The sequence below is a fragment of the Megascapheus bottae genome, chromosome 28 (assembly GCF_031878675.1).
Source record: "Megascapheus bottae isolate mThoBot1 chromosome 28, mThoBot2.hap1, whole genome shotgun sequence".
NCBI classification, from domain to species: domain Eukaryota; kingdom Metazoa; phylum Chordata; class Mammalia; order Rodentia; family Geomyidae; genus Megascapheus; species Megascapheus bottae.
In genome coordinates, this window is record NC_143536.1 from 12,095,972 (window position 1) to 12,118,534 (window position 22,563).

The following is a 22,563-nucleotide window of genomic DNA, read 5'->3' on the forward strand; positions in this document are numbered from 1 at the left end:
TAAATAACATCAGGGGAGCAAACATTAGGGTGTGCTTATGACAGTCTAGGCGTAGAGCATTTTATCTGCTCCAGAAACCTTTTGGTTTTGTAGTAATAGTTTTATTGATATATAATTCATATATCATACAATTCAATTTAAAATGTAAGTTTCTTTCTTCCCTCCTTCCCTCTCTCCCTTCCTTCCTTTTTCCTTATCATTTCAGTTTTAGGGCTTGAACTCCATGCCTGAGTGCTATCCCTGAGCTTTTCACAGAAGTCTACTGCTCTACCACTCTGAGCCCAAAGCACCATTTCTGGTTTTTGGTGGTTAAATGGAGATGAGAGTTTCACAAACTGTCCTGTCCAGGCTGGCTTTGAACTGTGATCCTCACGTCTCAGCCTCCTGAGTAACTAGGTATAGGCATGAGTCACCAGGGCCCAGATCCATGTTTTTTTGTTTTGTTTTGTTTTTTCCCCTATGCTTGCTGCAGTGTGTAACCATCACCAGGTGAATGTTGTAATGGAATTGTGGAAATAAGGGGCTGAGGCTTAGAGCCCTTCCCCCACCATGGTTTATCCAGACTTAATACCCGTCCCCTACTACTGTTTACCCAGACTAAGGCTATATCTTGAGACATCCTGACAACCACAACCAGATACATCCTGATTATCCTAATTACACTCACCCTGTCCCCTATAGATAAAGAAGTATGGAATTTATAGTTGTGAACTGCCCCTAGCATGTTTGTTGGCCTTACACAATAACTTCTAAGATCAAAGGGCTCATGGTTTAAGGCTTTAAAAAACGCTGTTTTTACACATGAGGCTGCACTCTGAGATCCCGACCTTGGGGTGTAGTCCTGGTGTGTCAGCTCCTTCCTTGTTCAATGAACTTCTAAGATCCTGATGGTGTTCTGAGTGGTCTCATAGTTTGTCCATCTCTAGACCCCAGTACAACACACACACACACACACACACACACACACACACACACACACACACACACACATGCGTGCACGCACATGTGTATACACTGATTCTGAGACCTGTCCATTCCATGGCCTGGCCTTGTCTGCCACAACCCCAAGTCAAAGGGCATCTGGTCCTCCAGGTAAGGCTGACCTGGGGGTGGGGTCTCACACTCTGTGCATCCAGCTCTGAGTCAGGTGGTTGTCTGAAGGTGGTAATTCGCAAAATGTCATAAGTTTTGCAGGTATAGATGTGACTTGGAAGAACCTAATTTTTCCCTGTGGAAACTTGAGGCCTGGGAAGAGGACGCTGTTGTCCACTCACCTATCTACAAATGCCAGGCCTAAGCCTGGGTAGGTGCACAGATATCCTGCCTAGAGGCCTGGTCCTCTTCCTGGACACCCAGGTAACCTGGCTAGAGTCTAGGTCCCCTAGCTGAATGCCTGCCTGGTCTCCTTTTGGACACATAGGTAACCTTGTTAGAGGCGGGATCTATTATCCCAGCAGCCCAATCCTCCTCACCCCTCCTTGGCTCCAGAACTCACCATGACTCGGGGTTACCATCTGGATGTCATCCACAAAGAAGTGAGGGCAACCAAGGCATGGGCAACTTTTCCCCTGGAAAGGACCAAAGCCATGGACACTGAAGATGGCATGTCCAAGGAGCCATGGGTTTTGCAGACTTGACCATCTCCGGAAGCCACTGCAGCCTTCTGCATTTCCAGGGCAGGGGGTGGGGCCTGCTGTGATGTAACTGCGCCCTCTCCATGCCTGCAGGGGGCGCCATTGTCCATGTGGTTCTATCAAGCCTAAAGCTTGTCTGATATAAAGGGTTTTGTAGTACAGAGCCTTGTTTTATTTATTTTTTTTAATTAAAAAAAATTTTTTTTTGCCAGTCCTGGGCTTGAGCTCAGTGCCTGAGCACTGTCCTTGGACTTTTCTCAAGGCTAGAGCTCTACCACTTGAGCCTCAGCACCACTTCCAGCTTTTTTCTAAGTATGTGGTACCAAGGAATTGAACCCAGGTATTCGTGCATGCTAGGCAAGCATTCTACCACTAGGCCAAACTCCCGGCCCTAGAGAGCCTTGTTTTAATGCTCTGGAGTTTTGGACAAGTTTGTGAAGAGGACCAGAAGACATATTGAACTAAGTTATTTAATCCCCACATGCCTTGGCCTATTCATTTGTAAAATGGAACCAAACATTCACCTCCCCTCCCTCCACCATGGACATGCAAACATCCATGGAAAAACACATACAAAGGATCTGGTATCTTGCTTTAGTCATCAGAAGGCACTGTTGCTGGGCAAAGCACCACACCAAGCCAGGATATAATGTCCAGGTCTTGGCCCCTGATTGTCAGATATCCAGGCAGGTAATCAGAAACCAGGCAGCTGACAAGACACACAGAAAATACTGGTTTTAATCAGACCTGCTACTTGTCTCATCTGAACAACTGATGGAGTCTTAACACCCTCTGAACTTGACTTTCCTCAATTCTGGCTTGTCAATGTAGCCTAAAATGGCTTATAATTAGATCTATAACACTGAGTAGAAGTCATGGCTGACTGGCATTTAGTCACTCAATTCACTCTGCTAATGGTCTGGAACCAGACCCTATAGATTCATTAATGAAGTGGTCTCTTGCCCTTGGGGGCCTCAAAGTCCAGTTAGGAGACAGGGTCAGGCTAGAAGGGGAGGGCCTTGTGGGAGGCCAGAGGAAGTGGCTGTCAATGGGAGTTAGTGGAAAGAGTTTATCAGTAGTCTTCTGTCCACCCTGTCCATCCTGCCCCTTCCAAAGCCACCACCCTTCCCCCCACCCCATTCTGATTCAGATGATCTAGGTAGATCTGTGACTCTGCATCACTGACAAATGGCAGAGAATCAGTTTTAAAAATTAAGCCTAGGGCCTAGTGGTAGAGTGCTTGCCTAGCATGCATGAAGACCCAGGTTCAATTCCTTGGTACCACATACATAGAAAAAAAGCCAGAAATGGTGCTGTGGCTCAAGTGGTAGAGCTCTAGCCTTGAGGAAAGTCCATGGACAGTACTCAGGTTCTGAGTTCAAAGCCCAGGGCTGACAAAAAAAAAAAAACAAAGAAATTAAGCCCAGGGCCTGGAGTGTGGCCTAGTGGTAGAGTGCTTGTCTAGCATGCACAAAGCCCTGGGTTCAATTCCTTGGTACCACATACACAGAAAAAGCCAGGAGTGGTGCCATGGCTCACATGCTAGAGCACTAACATTGAGAAAGCTGAGTTCAGGGCCCAAGACTGACAAAAAAAATAAAATAAGCCATTGAGAAGAAAGATACCTATAATCCCAGTAATCAGGGGCTGAGGCACGAGGAATTCAAGTTCAAGGGTACCCTGGCCTGTGACAATACCTCACATATATTTAGAGCTGGGGATGTAGCTTGAAGAGCACTTGTCTAACAACTATGAGGCCCTAGGTTCCATTCCCAGCACCATCCACCTCCCTGAAATTTAGTAAATAGTACATTAGATACATGAACTTCTCACAGCCAGCCAAGACCCAGAGGTGAGCTCTGCTCCTTCCTCCCTCCAGCCTCAACCTCTCCAGAGGCCAGGAGGCAGGCCTGGTATCCAGGACAACTTCTGCTTTACTGTGATAGCCCCTGGTCCAGGTCTACCCAGTCTTCTCCCAACAGCATGCAGCTGGCTCAGGGCTGAGGACACCTCCCCCACACTGGCACCTACCACCTGCTGCTAGGCTGGGCAAATCCTGACAGAGGCTGACTGCAGAGGGACAGACAGGGAGCAATAGCCTCTGAGAAGGGAAAACTCATGCTCACCAAGCTTGGGGCTGGGCTGGCTCGCTGGGGTCTCTTTTAAAGTCTAGTCATGCAGCACCCACTTGCCAACACTGACCACCTGGGAAAAGTTGTGTTCAAAATGGCTAATTATCTCAGTTTGGAACAAATAATCTAAGCTCTTTAGCACAGAATCTTACCAAAATGTGCTAAGGACTTCCTTCTCTAGAGCAGAGATGAAGCATGGGGACACCCTGGCCACAGCCCTCTGGCCCCTGACCTTGTTGGTGACCTTAGAGCTCGCTTCTTCTCTGACCTCAGAATCTGCTCTGTAGAGGCTGGGCCTGCCTGCCTGGCAGAACTGCTACTGGCCCCGGAACACCATGGGCAGGTACTCACCACACAAAGGCTGACCAAACAGTTCTCTTGATGACTCGAGTGGATGTATCGATCATGCAGCCTGCACTGCTTTCCATTTACCTGTCTCCTCAGCTGGGGACATCCAGAAAGCTGAGTTGGCCATCATTTTGACTCCTCCCCTCCTGCTACCAAGACAAGCCAGAGTAGAGAAGAACCCAGAGCTGAATGAAGAGTCCATTCTCAACTTCCCTTGCCCCCACCAGCTGCCCAAAGGAATCTCTGGGATGAAGTCTCCTGTGATTGGACTGGGTACCGGGAGGTACTGGGTCCAATGGGCCTTCAAGGTAGATGTGACCCATGGTGGAAATGGGGTCGTAGAACATACAGATATCAAGCACATAAGAAATGAACTGGAACCCCAGCCACATTACTTTTGAGCTGTGTGGCCTGGGTCAAGTTATTCAATCTCTCTGAGCTTCCATATCCCAAATTTGAAGTAGGGCCAGTAATAGAATCTGCTTCCTAGGTTTGCAGGGAGGAGAGGCCAGGCATAAAAGCTGCAGCCTCTCCTCCCTTGCTTAGCTGACAACCTACTACTACAATTCTACTACTACTATGGAGCCTCTTGCCCCATCAACGTAACAAGAGCCATGACAGCCCCGCTGAATCAATGGTTAAGGATGCCTCAGAAGGAAATACTGACGAACCGTCTCACTGTCAACCACTCAACTACAGTAGCCCACACAGAACAGGCAGAGCAGCTAGGGTAGATACACCCTCCCACCCCTGCAGTGTCCTCTCAGGGCGGCAGATGGTGGGCGGGCAGACTCACCACAGACATCATCAGCTGCAGACAGTCCTTGGTGGTTAAGGCCGGGGGCGGAATCTAGGAGACAGGAGGCTTATGCAGAACAGCACGTAGCTCAGTCTTTGCTGCCTGCTTCCTCAAGGAGCCTGCCTCCTTGTTACTATAAGTTGGATTCAAAAAGAAGGCACAGCTTAGAAGGGTGGGTGGGTGAGGAAGGAGCAGTGAGATAAGAAGGCAGGAGATGGGGTGGGCAGGACTTGAGCCTCTGCAAAGTTGGTCACGCAGCTGGGTGGAGGCCTCAGTTTGTATGCACAACACACTCAGGGCCCCGGTCAGCAGTCACTCTACTGTAGCCTCCTGTCCTGGGCAGAAACAGCTGGGAACTGTCCAGATGCGTGGTGCTGAAATATCAGGGGTGTCACCAGCTAATCAGTGCCTTGCAACCACCCTACAACCACTGCATGTCAGCCACGGTTCTAAGCATTGGGAGAAACCTGTAGTTGAGAGAGCATGTATAATCCTTACATGGATAAAAACTTACATCATAATGGGAAGAGGCAAGACAGATACACAACAGTCAGAAAAGGATAGAAAGCAGGAAGAGAGAATGAAGTTTAACACATGAACCCCAAAGATGAGTGAGGGGTGTAGGGTGCCCAGGCTGTGGAATGAGCCTACCCACACCCCCAAAAAAGATGTGACACTGGATCATCAATCACAGATTCTTACAGTTGGGCACTTTGCCAAGGTCAGGCCAGTTTCCTAGCCCATTCCTGCTCTGGGGACTTGTGATTCTGCTGCCCTCAGACTATCTGCTTCTCTCCTGTGCACCAGAAACTCATTTCCCCGTATCCAGCCCTGGCTTAGGCTTGAGTGATTTCAGGTGCAGGGCTCTGATCCAGCAGTTATTTCAGGTAAACTCACTTCTTCACTCCAGCCTCAGTTTACTTGTTTGTGAAATAGGGACAATGATATGGTAATAAACAGGGTTTGAGGAGGAATCAAGGTGAATGTGGCATGAGTCCTCTCTGCTATGCATGTAGGAGGGGATGGATCCCCTTTCCCTGGTGCTGTCCTTTCAGTCCCCCCCCCCAGGTTCATTGTGGGAATGCGATCCTATCCGTGCTAAATGAATGAAGTAGGTGGCATCAATGTCTCATGTTCCCACAAAGCTTTCTGGCTTTACCCTCCACCCTGCAGCTGTCCTTGAAGCCACCAGACATGGTGGGGGTGGGGACGGATGGCTGACAGCAGAGGGACAGCAGAGATTGGAGACCCAATTCTGAGTGTGTTTTCCAGTGTGGGCCACTGGAATCTTGTCCTGGTGACAGTTAGGAGCAAGAAGGCCCAGGGGCAGGTAAGTTTTGGAGTCTTAGCACACTCCCCTTTCCTGTGAGATTCCTGGTGTTCATTCCCAAATCCGGGCTTCTGAAACTCATTCATGACCTTATCTAACTCTACTGGCAACAGCACCTTTTCCCCTCATGCCTACAATGCCCAGACATCCTACAGGGCCCCAGCCTTCAAAGATCCCGCCCTCCAAACAGTGCCGCCCTGAGCACTAAACTATTATCCCAGCTCTTTAGGAGACATTCAGCTTATTCTGCGGGTGCCTTCTGGGTTGGGGTTAGGAAGAGCTTGAGAATCCTTGTTCTGGGGGACATGATTTTGGGGTGCGTGTGCAGGACTCTGTGGCCTCAGTATTTAGTGTGTACCTACCACAGGTGCTCAGAGAGAAATAGATGGGTGGAAGGATGGATGGAGATGTCATTCTGTTGACTTGCAAGTGTTAAGAACGATACAAGGCGAGCGAACAGAGCCTCAAGGATCTGAGGCAGGCCTATCCTTAGCTTCCTTTACACCAGTTTGTCTGAGGAACTGATAGACTTCATTCATTCATTCACTCACTCACTCCTTATTCACAAACATGGGCTCTTATGTGCTCGGTGAGAAATTAGCTCCGAGGACGAGAGGGGCATTATTAACTAAACACGGGGGTGAGGGAGGCCAAGGATGGCTTTCTGGAGGTAAACCTGGAGGTCCTTTTGGGGGACTGAGCTCAGGGTTCCAGCTCTCATGACAATTTTCCAGGCACAAAAATCATGCTTGGGGCTTCTTGGTACATCAGCGACTACAATCCTATAAGCTGTCCCAACATGGTCCCAACAAATCCATCTTGCTCCCTCCTCTCTTATCCACCCCTCCCTTCATTCCTCCTTGCTATCCAGCCTTCTCAAACCCAGAGAAGTATCCGCATACTGCAGACACTCTAAGGAAGGAGGATCTTATGGCAAAATTCCAAGCAGGATGAAAGACAAAAAGAGACCATGTGAAAGCATGGGCGATTGTGCCCAGCCGTCCCACCCCTCACCCCCTACCCCCCACTTTCCTCTTGTGCCTCAGACCAGACACTCACCTCATCCACCCTGCCACATCTGAAAGCGAACCCCTTTGCCCCCTGCAACCCAGAGCAGGGCTGGACCTTTAAATGAGGGAAAATGCTTCATCATGGTCGGCTACTCCAAGCAAAGTCAGAAACTCCCTCCCCCCCCAACTCCTCCCTAGCGCACTCTCCTTCCAATAAAACGTGGTTAAAGGGGCAGCACCATCACTCTCCCAGCTCTGAGGGTCTGCCTGGCAACTCAGGCTGGGAATGAGACCAAGGGCAAAGAAAAATGAGACAGTCTTTCCGAGAGGTCTTTCTGTCTTCACCACAGGGATCCCGATAGAAACGTGAGAGTAACTTGGGGGTGGTAATGGAGCTTGAGGGAGGTTCAGATCTGGAAGGGGAATCTGCATTGACTTCCCAAGGTTAAGGAAGGAGGATCCCAGCATTTCAGGGGCTCCTTTCAGGCTCCCAGTGGAGGAAGGAGACAGCCCAGGCACATGGAGAGAATTTTAAAGAACAAGACCCCTAATGGACTGTGTGGCACTGTGTCCCCCAGCAGGTCCTCCCCACCCTCCTCAGTTTCCTCTACAGGGCTCTGCGGCCCTCTGGTCTGCCCAGGGAGCCTAGCACACCTCCCTCCCCTCCCTGCAAAGTGAAGGTTAACTCATTCCTCGCCAACAAACAGATGCTGTCCGTGGTGATGGAGGGTGCGCCACACCACCCCCACCAGGCAAGTTTGAGGTGAACCAAAAACCAAAAAAGAACCTGGTAACAAAGCGGCTGCATGTATCCCCCAAACCACGGGGCCTCCCCCCACCTAGCGCCACTGAGGCTCGTGGAAGTGTGGGACTGGCATTCTTCATGTCTCCCAGTACTTCCCAGAGAGCAAAGTGGGATGTCTGTGGAGGTGTCTGTTATTGGGGCAAGGGTGTTGGGGCAGAGGAGATGAGGAGAGGGAAGGAGGAAGGTGGACTTTGTCATGGTGGGAAAGTGGTCATGCCCACAGGCAATATGAGGGTTCCTCACCCGCAATGCAGCTGGAGACACCCCCACGCTCAAAGGGGAAGCTATCGCTGTAGCTAGGGGTCTGAAGTTGCAGCTGCTCCCTAGGACAAGCCTCCCCCACCCCCACATATAGGAAAAGCAGCGTGGGAGGACAGAACTTGTCCAAGGTCACTCAGCCGGCAAACCAGAGCTGAACCTCCAGTGGGTAGAATGCAGCTTGGGTGTTCCTGCTCCTACACACAGCCCAGGTTGCTTCTGAGGGTTCAGGGGACCCCCCCCCGGCCGTTTCTACTTCCAATCTTGGGGGACAGCCGTTTTGGAGAACTGTGTGTGTGTGTGTCCCCTTCTCATCCGGGGTTTCCTTGCCAGGGTTTCCCATATCCCCCATTCAGGGCAGCCTTGCCGTCCTTCCCAACTCCAGGCTCCCCCTCCCTTAATTAAGAGTGTGGTGTAGATTTACTCCCCACACTCCGTGGCCGCTTCCTAGGGGAACCCCCCGCCCCCCGCCCCGCTTCAGCAGGCAGTCCCACACCCCGCCCTGCGGCGTCCCCCAGGTCCCGAGGTATTGCCTCGCCCGTCCCCTCCTCCGGGGTGCCTGTACCCCCTACATCAAAGGGTCTAGCTATCCCGCTCCTCGAGGAAGGCACCCCGCACCTATGCGTCCCAGGTCTCCCTGCCCTGCATCTCCAGAGTCCTCACTTAGGGGGGGCTTCCGCCCCGCCTCCGGAGCTCCCCACTCGTCCACACTCTCCAAGTCCTCCGCACCCCGCACCCCCGGCCTTGACCTCGGGAGGCTGGCGGACTTGGCGCCGCTCCACCCTGCGCCCCTGCCCCGCCCCTCTCACTGCGGCGGAGCGGGGCGGCCGGGCCGCGGGGGGAGGAGGCGGGGAGGGCGGGGCCCTCTGCCCAGCCCCCCCACTGCCAAGGGGCCGGACCCGGGCCGCGGCGACTATAAAAGAGCCGGCGTCCCAGCGCTGCCGCAGTGCCGCCTTCCCCGATCCCGGCCCGGTCCCCGCGCTTCGGTCCCGGCTCGGCCGCCGGCGGCCCGCACCTGCTCCCGGCCATGATGAGCTTCGGCGGCGGCGGCGGCGCGGAGGCGCTGCTGGGCGCCCCGTTCGCCTCGCTGCACGGAGGCGGCGGCGGCGGCCTGCACTACCCGCTGGCCCGCAAGGGCGGTGCGGGCGGCCCGCGCTCGGCGGCCGGTTCCTCCAGCGGCTTCCACTCGTGGGCACGGACGTCCGTGAGCTCCGTGTCCGCTTCCCCCAGTCGCTTCCGCGGGGCGGGCGCCGCCTCGAGCACCGACTCGCTGGACACACTGAGCAACGGGCCGGAGGGCTGCGTGGTGGCGGCGGCGGCGGCGCGCAGCGAGAAAGAGCAGCTGCAGGCGCTGAACGACCGCTTCGCCGGCTACATCGACAAGGTGCGGCAGCTCGAGGCGCACAACCGCAGCCTGGAAGGCGAGGCGGCGGCGCTGCGGCAGCAGCAGGCGGGCCGCGCCGCCATGGGCGAGCTGTACGAGCGCGAAGTGCGCGAGATGCGCGGCGCCGTGTTGCGCCTGGGCGCGGCTCGCGGGCAGCTGCGCCTGGAGCAGGAGCACCTGCTGGAGGACATCGCGCACGTGCGCCAGCGCCTCGACGACGAGGCCCGGCAGCGCGAGGAGGCCGAGGCGGCGGCGCGCGCCCTGGCGCGCTTCGCGCAGGAGGCTGACGCCGCCCGGGCCGAGCTGCAGAAGAAGGCCCAGGCGCTGCAGGAGGAGTGCGGCTACCTGCGGCGCCTCCACCAGGAGGAGGTGGGCGAGCTGCTCGGCCAGATTCAGGGCTGCGGCGCCGCGCAGGCGCAGGCGCAAGCCGAGGCGCGCGACGCCCTCAAGTGCGACGTGACGTCGGCGCTGCGCGAGATCCGGGCGCAGCTGGAAGGCCACGCGGTGCAGAGCACGCTGCAGTCGGAGGAGTGGTTCCGAGGTGCGCAGGCGCGCGGGGATGAGGGGGGAGGAGAGCGCCCCCTGCCGCCCAGGCAGGGAGCAGCAGGGCGGTTCATGTGCTCGGGTCCCCTCTGCAAGGGACATGCTACCTGCCAATCAAGTCCAGTTCTACTGGGGTCCTCTAGTGGGACGCCCCACCTCCACCCGATTCTCTATGTCCGTACTTCAACTGCTCTGAGATGGGGCTCCCTTCAAGAGTAGAGCAGACTCCCCCTAGATTCAGAGCGGTCTGGCTTTTGGCACAAGCCTTCTCTGCGGACCCGACCACCCCCCTTTCCCACACCCGCATTCTTTTATCAGACCGCTTCCCATTACCTGCTCAATGCATAACCCCACCTTAATCTGCAGTGGGAGCTAAAGGGGCGGGGCGCCTTCACATCCCTTCTTCCCAGGATAGGACCAGCTCCCAAAGCAATGGCTGCAGAATGGCTGAACCAATGCATGAGCTAGTTCATCTACCTGCTCTTCCTCAGGGAGGCTGGGTCCTCCCAACTCCCACCCCCTTCCTTAGGTTCCTGCGGTCCTGAGTCAGCAAGACTGCAGCTGCCCTGAAGCTGTGCCCAGTGGCTGCAGGGCGACCTTGATCCACAGCCAGCCCCCTCTTGAAAATGCTGGGTGGGTTTCCCAACTTGGAGAGTTCCCCACCCACCGCCACCACTTTTGAAACTGTATTGTCTATTGTTCTGTGTCACCAGTGGTTCTTCAGAGTTCTAGCTGAGAATTTCCATGGAGTTGGATGGTTTCTGAGCCTTTGCCCGCACAGCACAGAAAGCCAAGGAATGCTGGGGTCTGGATGCTTGGAATTTCCCTTTCTTTTTTCTACCCCTCTGCAGTGATAGAGCTGTCCCCTTCCCCATCACTGCAGCAAGGACCGTGAGGGGAGGGGGATCTCTGTACTTGCCCTTCACGCTGGCAGATGGCTGCAGGTTTTGTAGCCCTATGGCCAGCATCCTGTAGTGGCTCATAGCTGCAATCCCTGCTACACAGGAGGCTGAGCTCTGAGCACTGTTTAAAGCCAGCCTGGGCAGACAAGTCTGTGAGACTCTCACTTCCAATTAACTACTAAAAAAAGCCAGAAGTGGAGCTGTGGCTCAAGTGGTAGAGCACTGTGTTTAAGCAAAAAAGCACAGAGACAGCATCCAGGTTTTGAGTTCAAGCCCCAAGACTGGTACAAAAAAAAAAAAAAAAAAAAAAGGAAAGAAAGGAAAGAGAAAAGACTCAAGCTCCGATTGCTGCTACCTGGGGATTCAGGATAGAGAGCAATCTTCAGATCTCCTCTGTCCCCTCAAAGTCTTTTGGGAACCAGATGATTGCTGGCTGGGGCTCCTGTGCTAAGGAATGTATAGTCAGGTTGGGGGGTAGGGTCACAGGCTCTGCAGTGACCTTGGACTCTGCATGGAAGATATCATAGTGACATGGTGACCTGATTGCTTCCAGAACTCTTAATGTTTTTAAAGGTCACAGGCTTATTCCCTCGTTCTTCAGCTCCTGGGCTAGATTTCACATCTGCATGCTCATTATGCAAGGTCCTTGCTAGATAGCTGAATTAGACATTCAGACAAAAAATGAGGCCTTCCTTTCCCTCGAATGTAGTATGATCCTAAGTTCAGGGAGACAAAAAGAGTGATCTTTGGAGCCAGAGAGATTCTAGATTTGTATCCGATTGGGGCACGCACCAATGCGTGCCCTTGGGGAGTAGTCACTTGTCTATCTCATAGGAGAGGATAAGCATCCGGAATGGTGCCTGGCACCTGGCAGGTACTATGTGTGTCACCTTCCAGATCTGGGACCCAGATCCAGGTGTCAATCCTATGCCTTACTCGCTTCCTTCCCCACCTAGTGAGGCTGGACCGACTGTCAGAAGCAGCCAAAGTGAACTCGGATGCCATGCGTTCTGCTCAGGAGGAAATTGGTGAGTACCGGCGTCAGCTGCAGGCCAGGACTACAGAGCTGGAGACACTGAAGAGCACCAAAGAATCCCTTGAGAGACAGCGCTCTGAGCTGGAGGACCGGCACCAGGCTGACATTATGTCCTACCAGGTAGGCAAGGGGAAGGGAGCTCACCCTGGTTGGGTGAGCCTGGGTAAACCACTGCCCCTCTCAGCAGAATGTAATAGTGAAGACCATTTGTCTCAGAATCTGACATCCGACCACTTCCTAGATGGGTGAACCCAAGAGAGTTAGCTGCGTGTCTGAATTTCTGAATTAGAATGCAGAAAAGAAACACAAAAGGAACCAACACCTGCTTTGCTGAGTTGTGAAGGCTGAAAGCCAGACAAACCTGGGAGTGCTCAGCCAGGTCTTAGTCACATAGACATTGGGTTCATGGTAACAGTGACTGTGGGAGGGTCTTGATGGAGTCCTCCAGTTAAAGACAAAGTATAAGAGAAAATATCACTCTCAAAAGAACATACAACAAATATGTGATAAAGCCGGGCACGGTGGCTAACACCTGCAATCCTAGCTACTCAGGAGGCTGAGATCTGAGGATCTCGTTCAAAGCTAAGCCCCAACACTAAAGAATGTGAGACTCTTATCTCCAATTAATCACTAGAAAAATGGGAAGTGGGGCTGTGGCTCAGGGGTAGTGTGGTAGCCTTGAGCTGAAGAGCTCAGGGACAGTGCCCAGGCCCAGAGTTCAAGTCCCACGACTCACAAAAAAAATTGTAATGATGATTGTAGAGACATTAGGAGACACAAAAAGAAGAAAATAAACAGCAGTTTGGATAGGAACATTTGGGAAACAACAGAGAGAAAAAGCGAACGTGTTGTCTCTTCTCCCACTGAGCATTTTTGTCTGTTTGTCTGTTTTAGAATGCTGGAGATCAAGCTGGGCGCAGTGGCTCATACCTGTCATCCTAGCTACTCAGGAGGCTGAGATCTGAGGATCAAGGTTCAAAGCCAGCCTGGGCACAAAAGGACCTGAGACTCTTACCTCCAATTAACCACTAGAAAATGAAGTGGGGCTTGGCTCAAGGGTAGGGCAGTAGCCTTGAGCTGAAGAGCTCAGAATAGTGCCCAGGCCAAGTTCAAGCCCCATGACCCACAATATATATATACTGGAGATCAAATCCAAAAGCCTTGTACAAACTAGGCAGATACTCTATACTGAGCTACAATCCCTGGACCATTCATGAAACCTTTTCTTTTTCTTCCTCTCTTCGTCTTTCCCTTCCTTCATTCTTTTCCTTCCTTTCCTTCTTTTTTTTTTTAAATATTTTTAATTGTAATTAATAGAAGGGTTACATTATATTTGCCAGATAGAAGGTACATTAATTCACGTACATTGATACCCTTCTTTCCTTCTCTCCCCCCCCCTCTCTCTCTCTCTCTGTCTCTCTCTTTCTCTCTCTTTCTTTCTCTCTCTTTTTGTTAGTAGTCATGGGGCTTGAACTCAGGGCCGGCGCCCTGTCTCTGAGCTTTTTTTGTTCAAGGCTAGAACTCTGCCACTTTGAGCCACAGAAAATGAAGTGGAGATAATTGGTGATAAGAATCTCGTGGATAGGGCCGGGAGTTTGGCCTAGTGGTTAAAGTGCTTGCCTAGCATGCATGAAGACCCAGGTTCGATTCCTCGGTACCACATACATAGAAAAAAGCCGGAAGTGGTGCTGAGCCCTAGCCTTGAGAAAGTCCAAGGACAGTGCTCAGGCCCTGAGCTCAAGCCCAGGACTGGCAAAAAAAAAAAAAAAAAAAAAAAAAAAAAAAAATCTCATGGACTTGGTCTGGCTTTGAACCTCTAAGAAGCTAGGATTATAGGCACGGCTATCAAGTGTCTGGCTTTCATGAAATATTTTTCTAAGTTTAAGAGATGTTTACAATTTCACTCTATTGACCAGATTCATGTCTGACGTATTTCATTCTAGATCTTTCCCCAGGCGGAGATTTTTTTGTTACAGATTTTTCAATGTTCCCAAACTTAAGATACTGCTGCTTTGACGGGATGAGGTTTGGTCCCCAGTGGGCCCAGCTAGCTGGGCAAGGCTATGATGGGCCCCAGGTTCCCTGGTGTTGGGGGCCAGGCCATAGCTGGTCTGTAACTTGTGTGACCTGTTATCCCCAGGAAGCCATTCAGCAGCTGGACAACGAGCTGAGGAATACCAAGTGGGAGATGGCAGCCCAGCTCCGGGAGTACCAGGACTTGCTCAATGTCAAGATGGCTTTGGATATTGAGATTGCTGCTTATAGGTGAGTGAACCAGGAGCCCGGGGGGGGGGGGGGCAGCGGGTGGAGGGCCTTGGGTTCTAATGAAGTGCCAAGCCTCGGACTTCATTCTCTATTTAGACAACTTGCCTGTGTTAGAGACATGTCTTTATTTATTTTGGTCCTGTGTGTCACAAAAAAGTTGTCATTTAACCGGGACAATTTTATAATCCAATTGTGTGAGCTACTGTGAGCCACCAGTGTTCAGCAAGATAGGGATTGTTATGCCTTTCTCTCTCTTTTTCTCTTTCCTCTTTTTAAACTAATGAGGAAATGGAGTTATTTTTTTTTTTTTTGGTTGGTCATGGGACTTGAACTCTGGGCCTGAGCATTGTCCCTGAGCTCCTCAGCTCAAGGCTATCACCCTACCCCTTGACTACAGTGCCACTTCTGGTTTTCTAGTGGTTAATTGGAGATAAGAGTCTCAGGACATCTGTGCCTGGGTTGTCTTTGAACTGTGATCCTCAGATCTCAGCCTCCTGAGTAGGATTAGAGGTGTGAGTCACCAGTGCCCAGCTGGGAAATGGAGTTCTTAGGAGCTTTGCCTCCTAGTAAGTAGCAAAGCCAAGAAGAGAACCTGCCTCTACAACCTGTCCATATGTATTTGTAAGAATATATCATCTATCTATAGCTGTATATGTATATATATGAGAATATAGCATACATATAAATATATGTATTATATGCACATATGTATATTTGGTGCCAGCACTGGGCTTGGGGCTTGAACTGAGAGCTTGTGCAGTCCCTTAGCTATTTTGCTCAAAGCTGGAGCTCTCTCTCTTGAACGACACCTTCACTTCTGGCTTTTTGGTGAGTAATTTGATGTAACAGTATCAAGGATAAGCTGAGTGTCAGTGACTCACAACCTGTAATCCTAGCTACTCAGGAGGTTACGATCTGAGGATCATGATTTGAAGCCAGTCTGGGCAGAAAAGTCCATGAGACTCTTATCTCTAATTAATCATGGAAAAAGCTGGATGAGGCTGTGCCTCAAGTGGTAGAGTGCCAGCTTTGAGCAAAAGAAGCCCAGAGATGGTGCCTAAGTTCTGACTTCAAGCTCTAGGACCAGACTAAACTAAAATGAAATGAAAGAGTAACTAGGATGACCCTCAGTGCCAAGCTTCTCTTGGATATTTTATTCAAGAGATAATAAATTGATTTTTATTACTGTAAGAGCTCTTATTTGCTGAATGACTTTCTCTATTCTCAAAGTACGTACTGCAGAGAGCATGGCTCAGTTGTAGAGTGTGTACTTAGCATGGTTCCATCCTGAGCATCTAAATAACAAAATAAGTGTAAGATGCCTATTAATAATAAAAAGGAAAAAAAGCAACAAGACTGAGAAAGGAAGAGAGAAGGAAGAAAGCGCTACCATCCACTTACAGCCCTTCCTTTACCAAAGTGTGTGGTGTTGGATGCTGCAGTTTCAGGAAAACCAAGGAAGACCCCAGGCCTCCCAGTGTACCCTCAGTTAGTGGTGATGTGTTTTGTTATCCACTCTACAGAAAACTCCTGGAAGGTGAAGAGTGTCGGATTGGCTTCGGCCCCAGTCCTTTCTCCCTCTCAGAGGGACTCCCCAAAATTCCTTCTACCTCCACTCACATAAAAGTGAAAAGTGAAGAGAAGATCAAGGTGGTGGAAAAATCAGAGAAGGAGACCGTGATTGTGGAGGAGCAGACAGAAGAGATCCAAGTGACTGAAGAAGTGACTGAGGAAGAGGAGAAAGAGGCTGAAGAGGAAGAAGAAGGGGGAGAAGAGGAAGAAGCAGAAGAAGAGGAAGAAGAAGAAGCAAAGTCTGCCTCAGAAGAAGAGGCCAAATCCCCAGAAAAGGAGACCAAGTCCCCGGTGCAGGAAGAGGCCAAGTCTCCAGCTGAGGGGAAATCTCCTGCTGAGGCTGAGTCCCCAGTGAAGGAAGAAGCAAAATCACCAGCCGAGGTGAAATCCCCTGAGACAGCTAAGAGTCCAGCAGGGGAGGAAGCCAAGTCCCCAGAGAAGGCCAAGTCTCCCTTGGAAGAGGTCAAGTCCCCAGTAGAGGTCAAGTCCCCAGAGAAGGAAGAGGCCAAGTCTCCTGAGAAGACCAAGACTCTGGATGTGAAGTCTCCAGAAGCCAAGACCCCAGTAAAGGAAGGAGCCAAGTCTCCTGCAGGTGTCAAATCCCCCGAGAAGGCCAGAAGCCCTGTGAAGGAGGAGGCTAAGGTTACCGAAAAGGTCAAGTCCCCTGTGAAGGAGGAGGCCAAGGCGCCTGAGAAGGTCAAGTCCCCTACAAAGGAGGAGGTCAAGTCTCCTGCAAAGGAGGAGGCCAAGTCCCCTGCAAAGGAAGAGGTCAAGTCCCCTGAGAAGGTCAAGTCCCCTGCAAAGGAGGAGGCCAAGTCCCCTGTGAAGGAAGAGGTCAAGTCCCCTGAGAAGGTCAAGTCCCCTGAGAAGGAGGAGGTCAAGTTCCCTGCAAAGGAGGAGGCCAAGTCCCCTGCAAAAGAAGAGGTCAAGTCCCCTGAGAAGGAGGAGGTCAAGTCCCCTGAGAAGGAGGAGGTCAAGTCCCCTGAGAAGGTTAAGTCCCCTGAGAAGGAGGAGGTCAAGGCCCCTGAGAAGGTCAAGTCCCCTGTGAAGGAGGAGGTCAAGGCCCCTGAGAAGGTCAAGTCCCCTGAGAAGGAGGAGGCCAAGGCCCCTGAGAAGGAAGAGGTCAAGGCCCCTGAGAAGGAGATCTCCAAGAAAGAGGAGGCAAAATCCCCTGTAAAGGAGGAGGTGAAAGCCAAAGAGCCCCCAAAGAAGGTGGAGGAAGACAAGACTCCAGCCACACAAAAACCGGAGGGAAAGGACAGCAAAAAGGATGAGAGTCCCAAAAAGGAGGCCTCTAAGCCCCAGGCTGAAGAGAAGGAAGCTGCTGGGGAAAAGCCCCAAGAATCCAAAGTGGAAGCCAAGAAGGAAGAGGGTGGAGATAAGAAAAAAGCAGTAACCCCAGAGAAGGAGGCTCTGCCAGCCAAGGTAAAGGAAGAGGTTAAACCCAAAGAGAAGACAGATGGGGCCAAGAAGGAAGCAGATGACACCAAGGCCAAAGAGCTCAGCAAACCTGCAGAGAAAGAGCCAGAAAAGCCAAAGAAAGAAGAGATACCAGCAGCACCAGAAAAGAAAGATACCAAAGAGGAAAAGGCCGCAGAAAGCAAGAAGCCTGAGGAGAAACCCAAAGCAGAGGCCGTGGGCAAAGAGGATGACAAAAGCCCCCCTAAAGAGCCCAGCAAGGAGACCCCCACGCCCAGCAAACCCAAGACGGAAAAGGCTGAAAAATCCTCCAGCACAGACCAAAAAGACAGCAAACCTCTAGAGAAGGCCTCAGAGGACAAGGCCACTAAGGGGGAGAAGTAAGGCAGGGAAAAAGAAACATCCAGAGCAGCCAAAGAAACCCAGGAGGGTCCTGGAGCTCAAGGGTCAGTGTCATGAATTTCCCTTGCCCTTTTTCCTCCCTTTTTCTTTCTGTAAGAGGAGACTGATGACAGGCCCTCCTTCACCAAATAAGAATTTCTTTTAGTAGTTGGATAGCAAGAGGGGAGTATACTCGGCTCCAGTACCCATTGGAGTGTGCTTTCCAACCCTCCCAACCATCCCCAGGCGATGGACAATTACGTTATGATAGCTTCCATAACCGAATGTGATGTATACTGAATGCCACATGTAAACACTTGACTACAAAAACTGTCCCTTTCCAATTAAGTGCATTAATTTCCTGTATGTACCACTGACAGATGACCGCAATAATGAATGAGCAGTTAGAAATGCATTATGCTTGAGATGTCTTAACCTATTCCCGAATGCCTTCTGTTTTCCAAAGCAGTGGTGAATCCTGGTCCAGTGCTCTTATTGTGGAAGAGCTGCGATAAGCAGGCCTGGACACTGGCCATCAAATCACACAGGGCCCCCGCCTTCCACTGGAGCCCACTGTCAATTGCTTCTGTGCAATAAAACCAAGTGCTTCTAAGATGAAGGTGTGTCTGCTGTTATTTGTTCTCTTCTCCCCAGAGCACAGGGACAAGAAAGAGGGAGAGAGAGATAATACATCTGACAGTCTATGGCACTGCGAGAGCATCCAAGTTCTCTCTGGCTCTGGTCTATCCACAGTTGCTTGGCCATTCCTTGAATCAATGAATTCCCCTCTTTCAGAGTTCATTATGGGTTATGGCTTTGTCACAGTTACAACAGTTAGTTCTGAATGATTAGTGGCTGAAAGGTGTGGAGGCTATGCTAGAAACCAAATGATATCTCCAGGAAGGAGCACTACCTCATCCCACCAAGCTTTGTTCTTGTCAACTCCTCAGGCCACTGAGCCTGTGTCAGTGGCACCCTTCTCCATCTGTCACAGTTCTGAATTGATGTCTGTGTATGTGTGTACACACACGTGTGTATATGCTAAACCTGGGACTCAAACTCAAGGCCTGAAAGCTGTCCCTGAGCTTCTTTTTGTTCAGAGCTAGCATTGTAATTGGATTAGTTGGAAATAAGAAGCCCAAGCTGGCTTCCAACCTTGATCTTCAGATACCTGCCTCAAGAGTAACTATTACAGGTGTGAGCCACCAGCACCTTGCCATCCAGGTATTACTTTCTTTTTTTCTCTTTTGTGTGGGGCCTGGGGTTCAAACTTAAGGCTTGGGTGCTGTCCCTGAGCTTTTTCGCTCAAGCTATTGCTTTACCACTTGAGCCACAATTTCACAAACTTTCCTGCCCTGGCTGGCTTTGAACTGCCATCCTCAGATCTCAGTCTCATGAGTAATAAGGATGGTGAGCCACTAGCATCCAGTTCAAGGTCTCGATTTTAAAAGAATGCCAAATCAGGTTAGGGCGATCACAGTTAAGTACAGGAACTTTATTTACCATTCTGTGGCACTGGGATCAAAGCCAAGGGCCTCATCATACTAGGCCAGTGCTCTAGCATTGAGCTACACTCCAGCCCCAGAGCGTCTTTTAAATGCTTTAGAAATGGTTCTGATTAACTATTATCTTAGATTATAAAACAAGTCCAAGAACTGAAATTTAAGCATTATTTTTTGGGGGGGTGGTACTGAGTTGAACTTGGCCTCATGTTCACTCAGCTTCCTTGCTTACGCTATTGCCGCTCTACCACAAGAACAGTGCATCCAGTTCCATGCACTCATTTTTTTTTAAAATAATTGCAGGCCTGTCCTGAGGATATAAAACCTCACTATTAAAATAACATTAAAGGTATTTACTGTTTAAAAGATTTATCTTGAAAAACATCCACATTGCTGAGTGCCAGTAGCTCATGCCTGTAATCCTAGCTATCCAGGAAACAGATCCAAGGAGCAAAGTTTGAAGCCAGCCCAGGTTGAAGAGGCCAGGTTCTCGTGACTCATGCCTGCAATCCTAGCTCCTCAGGAAGCCAAGATCTGATGATTTGCAGTTCAAAGCCAACCTGGGCAGGCAAGGCTGTGAGACTCTTAGCTCCAATTAACCAACAGAAAATTGGAAGTAGTGCTGTGGCTTCAAGTGGTAGAGCACTAGCCTTGAACAAAAGAGCTCAGGGACAATGCCCAGGCCCTGAGTTCAAGCCCCACAGCCTACCTGCCTGCCCCTTACTCCCCCCCCCCCCCCAAAAAAAATGTGAGACTCTTACCTCCAATTAGCCAGCAAAAAGCTGGAAGTGGCCAGGCACCAGTGGCTCGTGCCTACAATCCCAGTTATTTAGGAAGTTGAAATCCAAGGATCCAGGTTTGAAGCTTGCCTTGGCAGTAGTGACGTCTGAGTCCAATTAACCACAAAAAGCTGAAAGTAAAGTGGCTCAAGTGGTAGAATATTTGCTTCAAGCCAAAAGCTCAGGAACAGAGCCTAGGCCCAGAGGTCAAAGCCAGGACAGGCACACATGCAAAAAGGCTGGAAGTAGAGGTGTAACTCAAGTGGTAAATTCCTAGCCTTGAGCAAAAATGCCAAAGGAGAACCTGAGGCCCTGAGTTCAGACCCAGTACCAGGGCTGGGGGTTTGGCCTAGTGGTAGAGTACTTGCCTAGCATGCACCAAGGTCTGGGTTCAATTCCTCAGTACCACATACATAGAAAAAGCCAGAAGTGGGGGCCAGGAGTTTGGCCTAGTGGTAGAGTGCTTTGCCTAGCATTCACGAAGACCTGGGTTCGATTCCTTGTACCACATACATAGAAAAAAGCTGGAAGTGGTACTGAGGCTCAAGTGGTAGAGCTCTAGCCTTGAGAAAATCCAAGGACAGTGGTCAGGCCCTGAGCTCAAGCCCAGGACTGGCAAAAAAAAAAAAAAAAGTCAGAAGTGGTAGAAAAGCCCAGTGTTCAGGCCTTGAATTCAAGCCTCAAGACTGGCAAAAAAACCAAAAACAAACAAACAAACAAAAAAAACAGTACCAGTACACACACACACACACACACACACACACACACACACACACACGGATCAGAGAGAATTTATAGGTTTTGCTCCATGGAGAACTCTGTACCTATGGGCTTGTGCCATTCTCAGTACAAATTGAGAGATGGTTGGGGGTGGGGATGAGGGGTGGGAGAGATTCTTCTCCTACCAGTTCACACCAAAGTTCGAGAAGGAAAAATGAGACCGAGATAACTCGGTCACATGTCCATCCTGGAATGAGTCATGGTGACCAGGGAGGAGGTAACAGTCACTGGCCCTGCCAGGTCATCTGCTCAACTCTAGACCCAGTGACAGATAAGTACACCTGAATCATAGACGTGACATTTCAGAACCCAGGGATAAAAAGTATCCCAAGGGCTTCCTGAGAAAAAGAATAAGCAGGGTCAAAAACCAAGAATGGCCCCAAATTCCTTGGTAGCAAAGATGAAAGGCCCAGAAGTCTTACCTGAGAAATCAAGGATGAGCATAATAAAGGACAATGTCAGGCTGACAAAGTCTCAAAAAATTACTTTGTGTAAGTTACTGGAGGACATGCTCCAACAAAAAGCATAGCCATGAGCTGGGGAGGAAGATCAATAGCAGACTATTTACCTCCTATGTGTGAAGTTCTGGGTTCAAGTCCCAAACCCATTAAAACACCATAAACCAAGAAATGAAAGCTGCAGAAATACCAAAAAATGGGATAGAGCACAGAAGAGAGAAGGCATTCTCTGGGGGTGCTGTGCACATCCATCCATGCATACTGGAGAGGGTGTGCAGGAAGGGGGGGAGGAGCTCCAAGGAAAAAGATGGAATTGATCAGTTATTTCATATGACTGGCTGTGTACCAGATTCAATTGTAAAGCCTTCTATTGCACTCCTGCAGACTGTGGGAAGATTTAATCAATGTCAATGGACAGATGGTAAATGAAAGCATCAAGTCCCAGGACTTGCTCACACACAATTTAGGAAGCTAGAATCCCTGACTGCCCCCAGGTCCAGCCCTGTTCACTTTGATGATACCGTTTCCATGGTGGCCTCAAGTGGCACAGGCAAGGTAGGGGGGGACTCTCTTCCTATTCCCCTATACTGACACACTGCCAAGACGAGACAGGATTACTTCATTAGGGCCCACCAGGCTTGACTTTATTAATCAATCTGGCAAAAAAAATCCCCCCCAAAACAAAAAAACACTACTACCTGTCGGTGGCTCCTACCTATAAATTTTAACTATTTAGGAGGTGCCTCACACCTATAATCTTAACTACTTCAGAGTCTGAGATCTGAGAATCAAGGTTCAAAGCCAGCCAGGGCAAGAAAGTTTCGGAGGCTCTGATTTTCAGTTAAGCACCAGAAAAGCCAGTAGTGGAGCTGTGACTCCAAAAAAGCTCAGGGACAGAACTCGATCCCTGAGTTCAAGCCCCAGGACTCTTGTGCGCGCGCACGCGCACGCAGAAACAAAACCATTCTCCCTTCAGGAAGAGATCAAACTTTAGGAAAATCCAATCATGCCAACTTAGGAAAGAATTGCTTGTCAGAACCCAGAGTCCTCAGGGACACAGGCGATATGCAGAGAAGAGCTATTTTAAGAGTATGCCCTTCCTGTTACCTAGCTGTAGGCGCAGCAGATACAGCTGGGTTGAGGAGAAACAGCTTTCATTCCCCTCCTCCCTGGAATTGTTTTGGACAGAATAGGTTTGGTCTACAATAATAAACAACTGCAAATGG

General features: G+C 50.4%; 1 protein-coding gene across 1 annotated transcript; it reads left to right on the forward strand.

Annotated features, from left to right (window-relative positions):
• The first annotated feature begins 9,274 nt into the window (after positions 1–9,274).
• Nefh (neurofilament heavy chain) lies at positions 9,275–18,437 on the forward strand. The gene is made up of 4 exons (XM_090320427.1): positions 9,275–10,241; positions 12,102–12,301; positions 14,322–14,446; positions 15,970–18,437. Exons 1-4 carry the CDS (start codon positions 9,344–9,346, stop codon positions 17,819–17,821), a joined length of 3,075 nt encoding a protein of 1,024 aa, XP_090176553.1. The 5' UTR covers positions 9,275–9,343; the 3' UTR covers positions 17,822–18,437.
• The last annotated feature ends 4,126 nt before the right edge of the window (positions 18,438–22,563 follow it).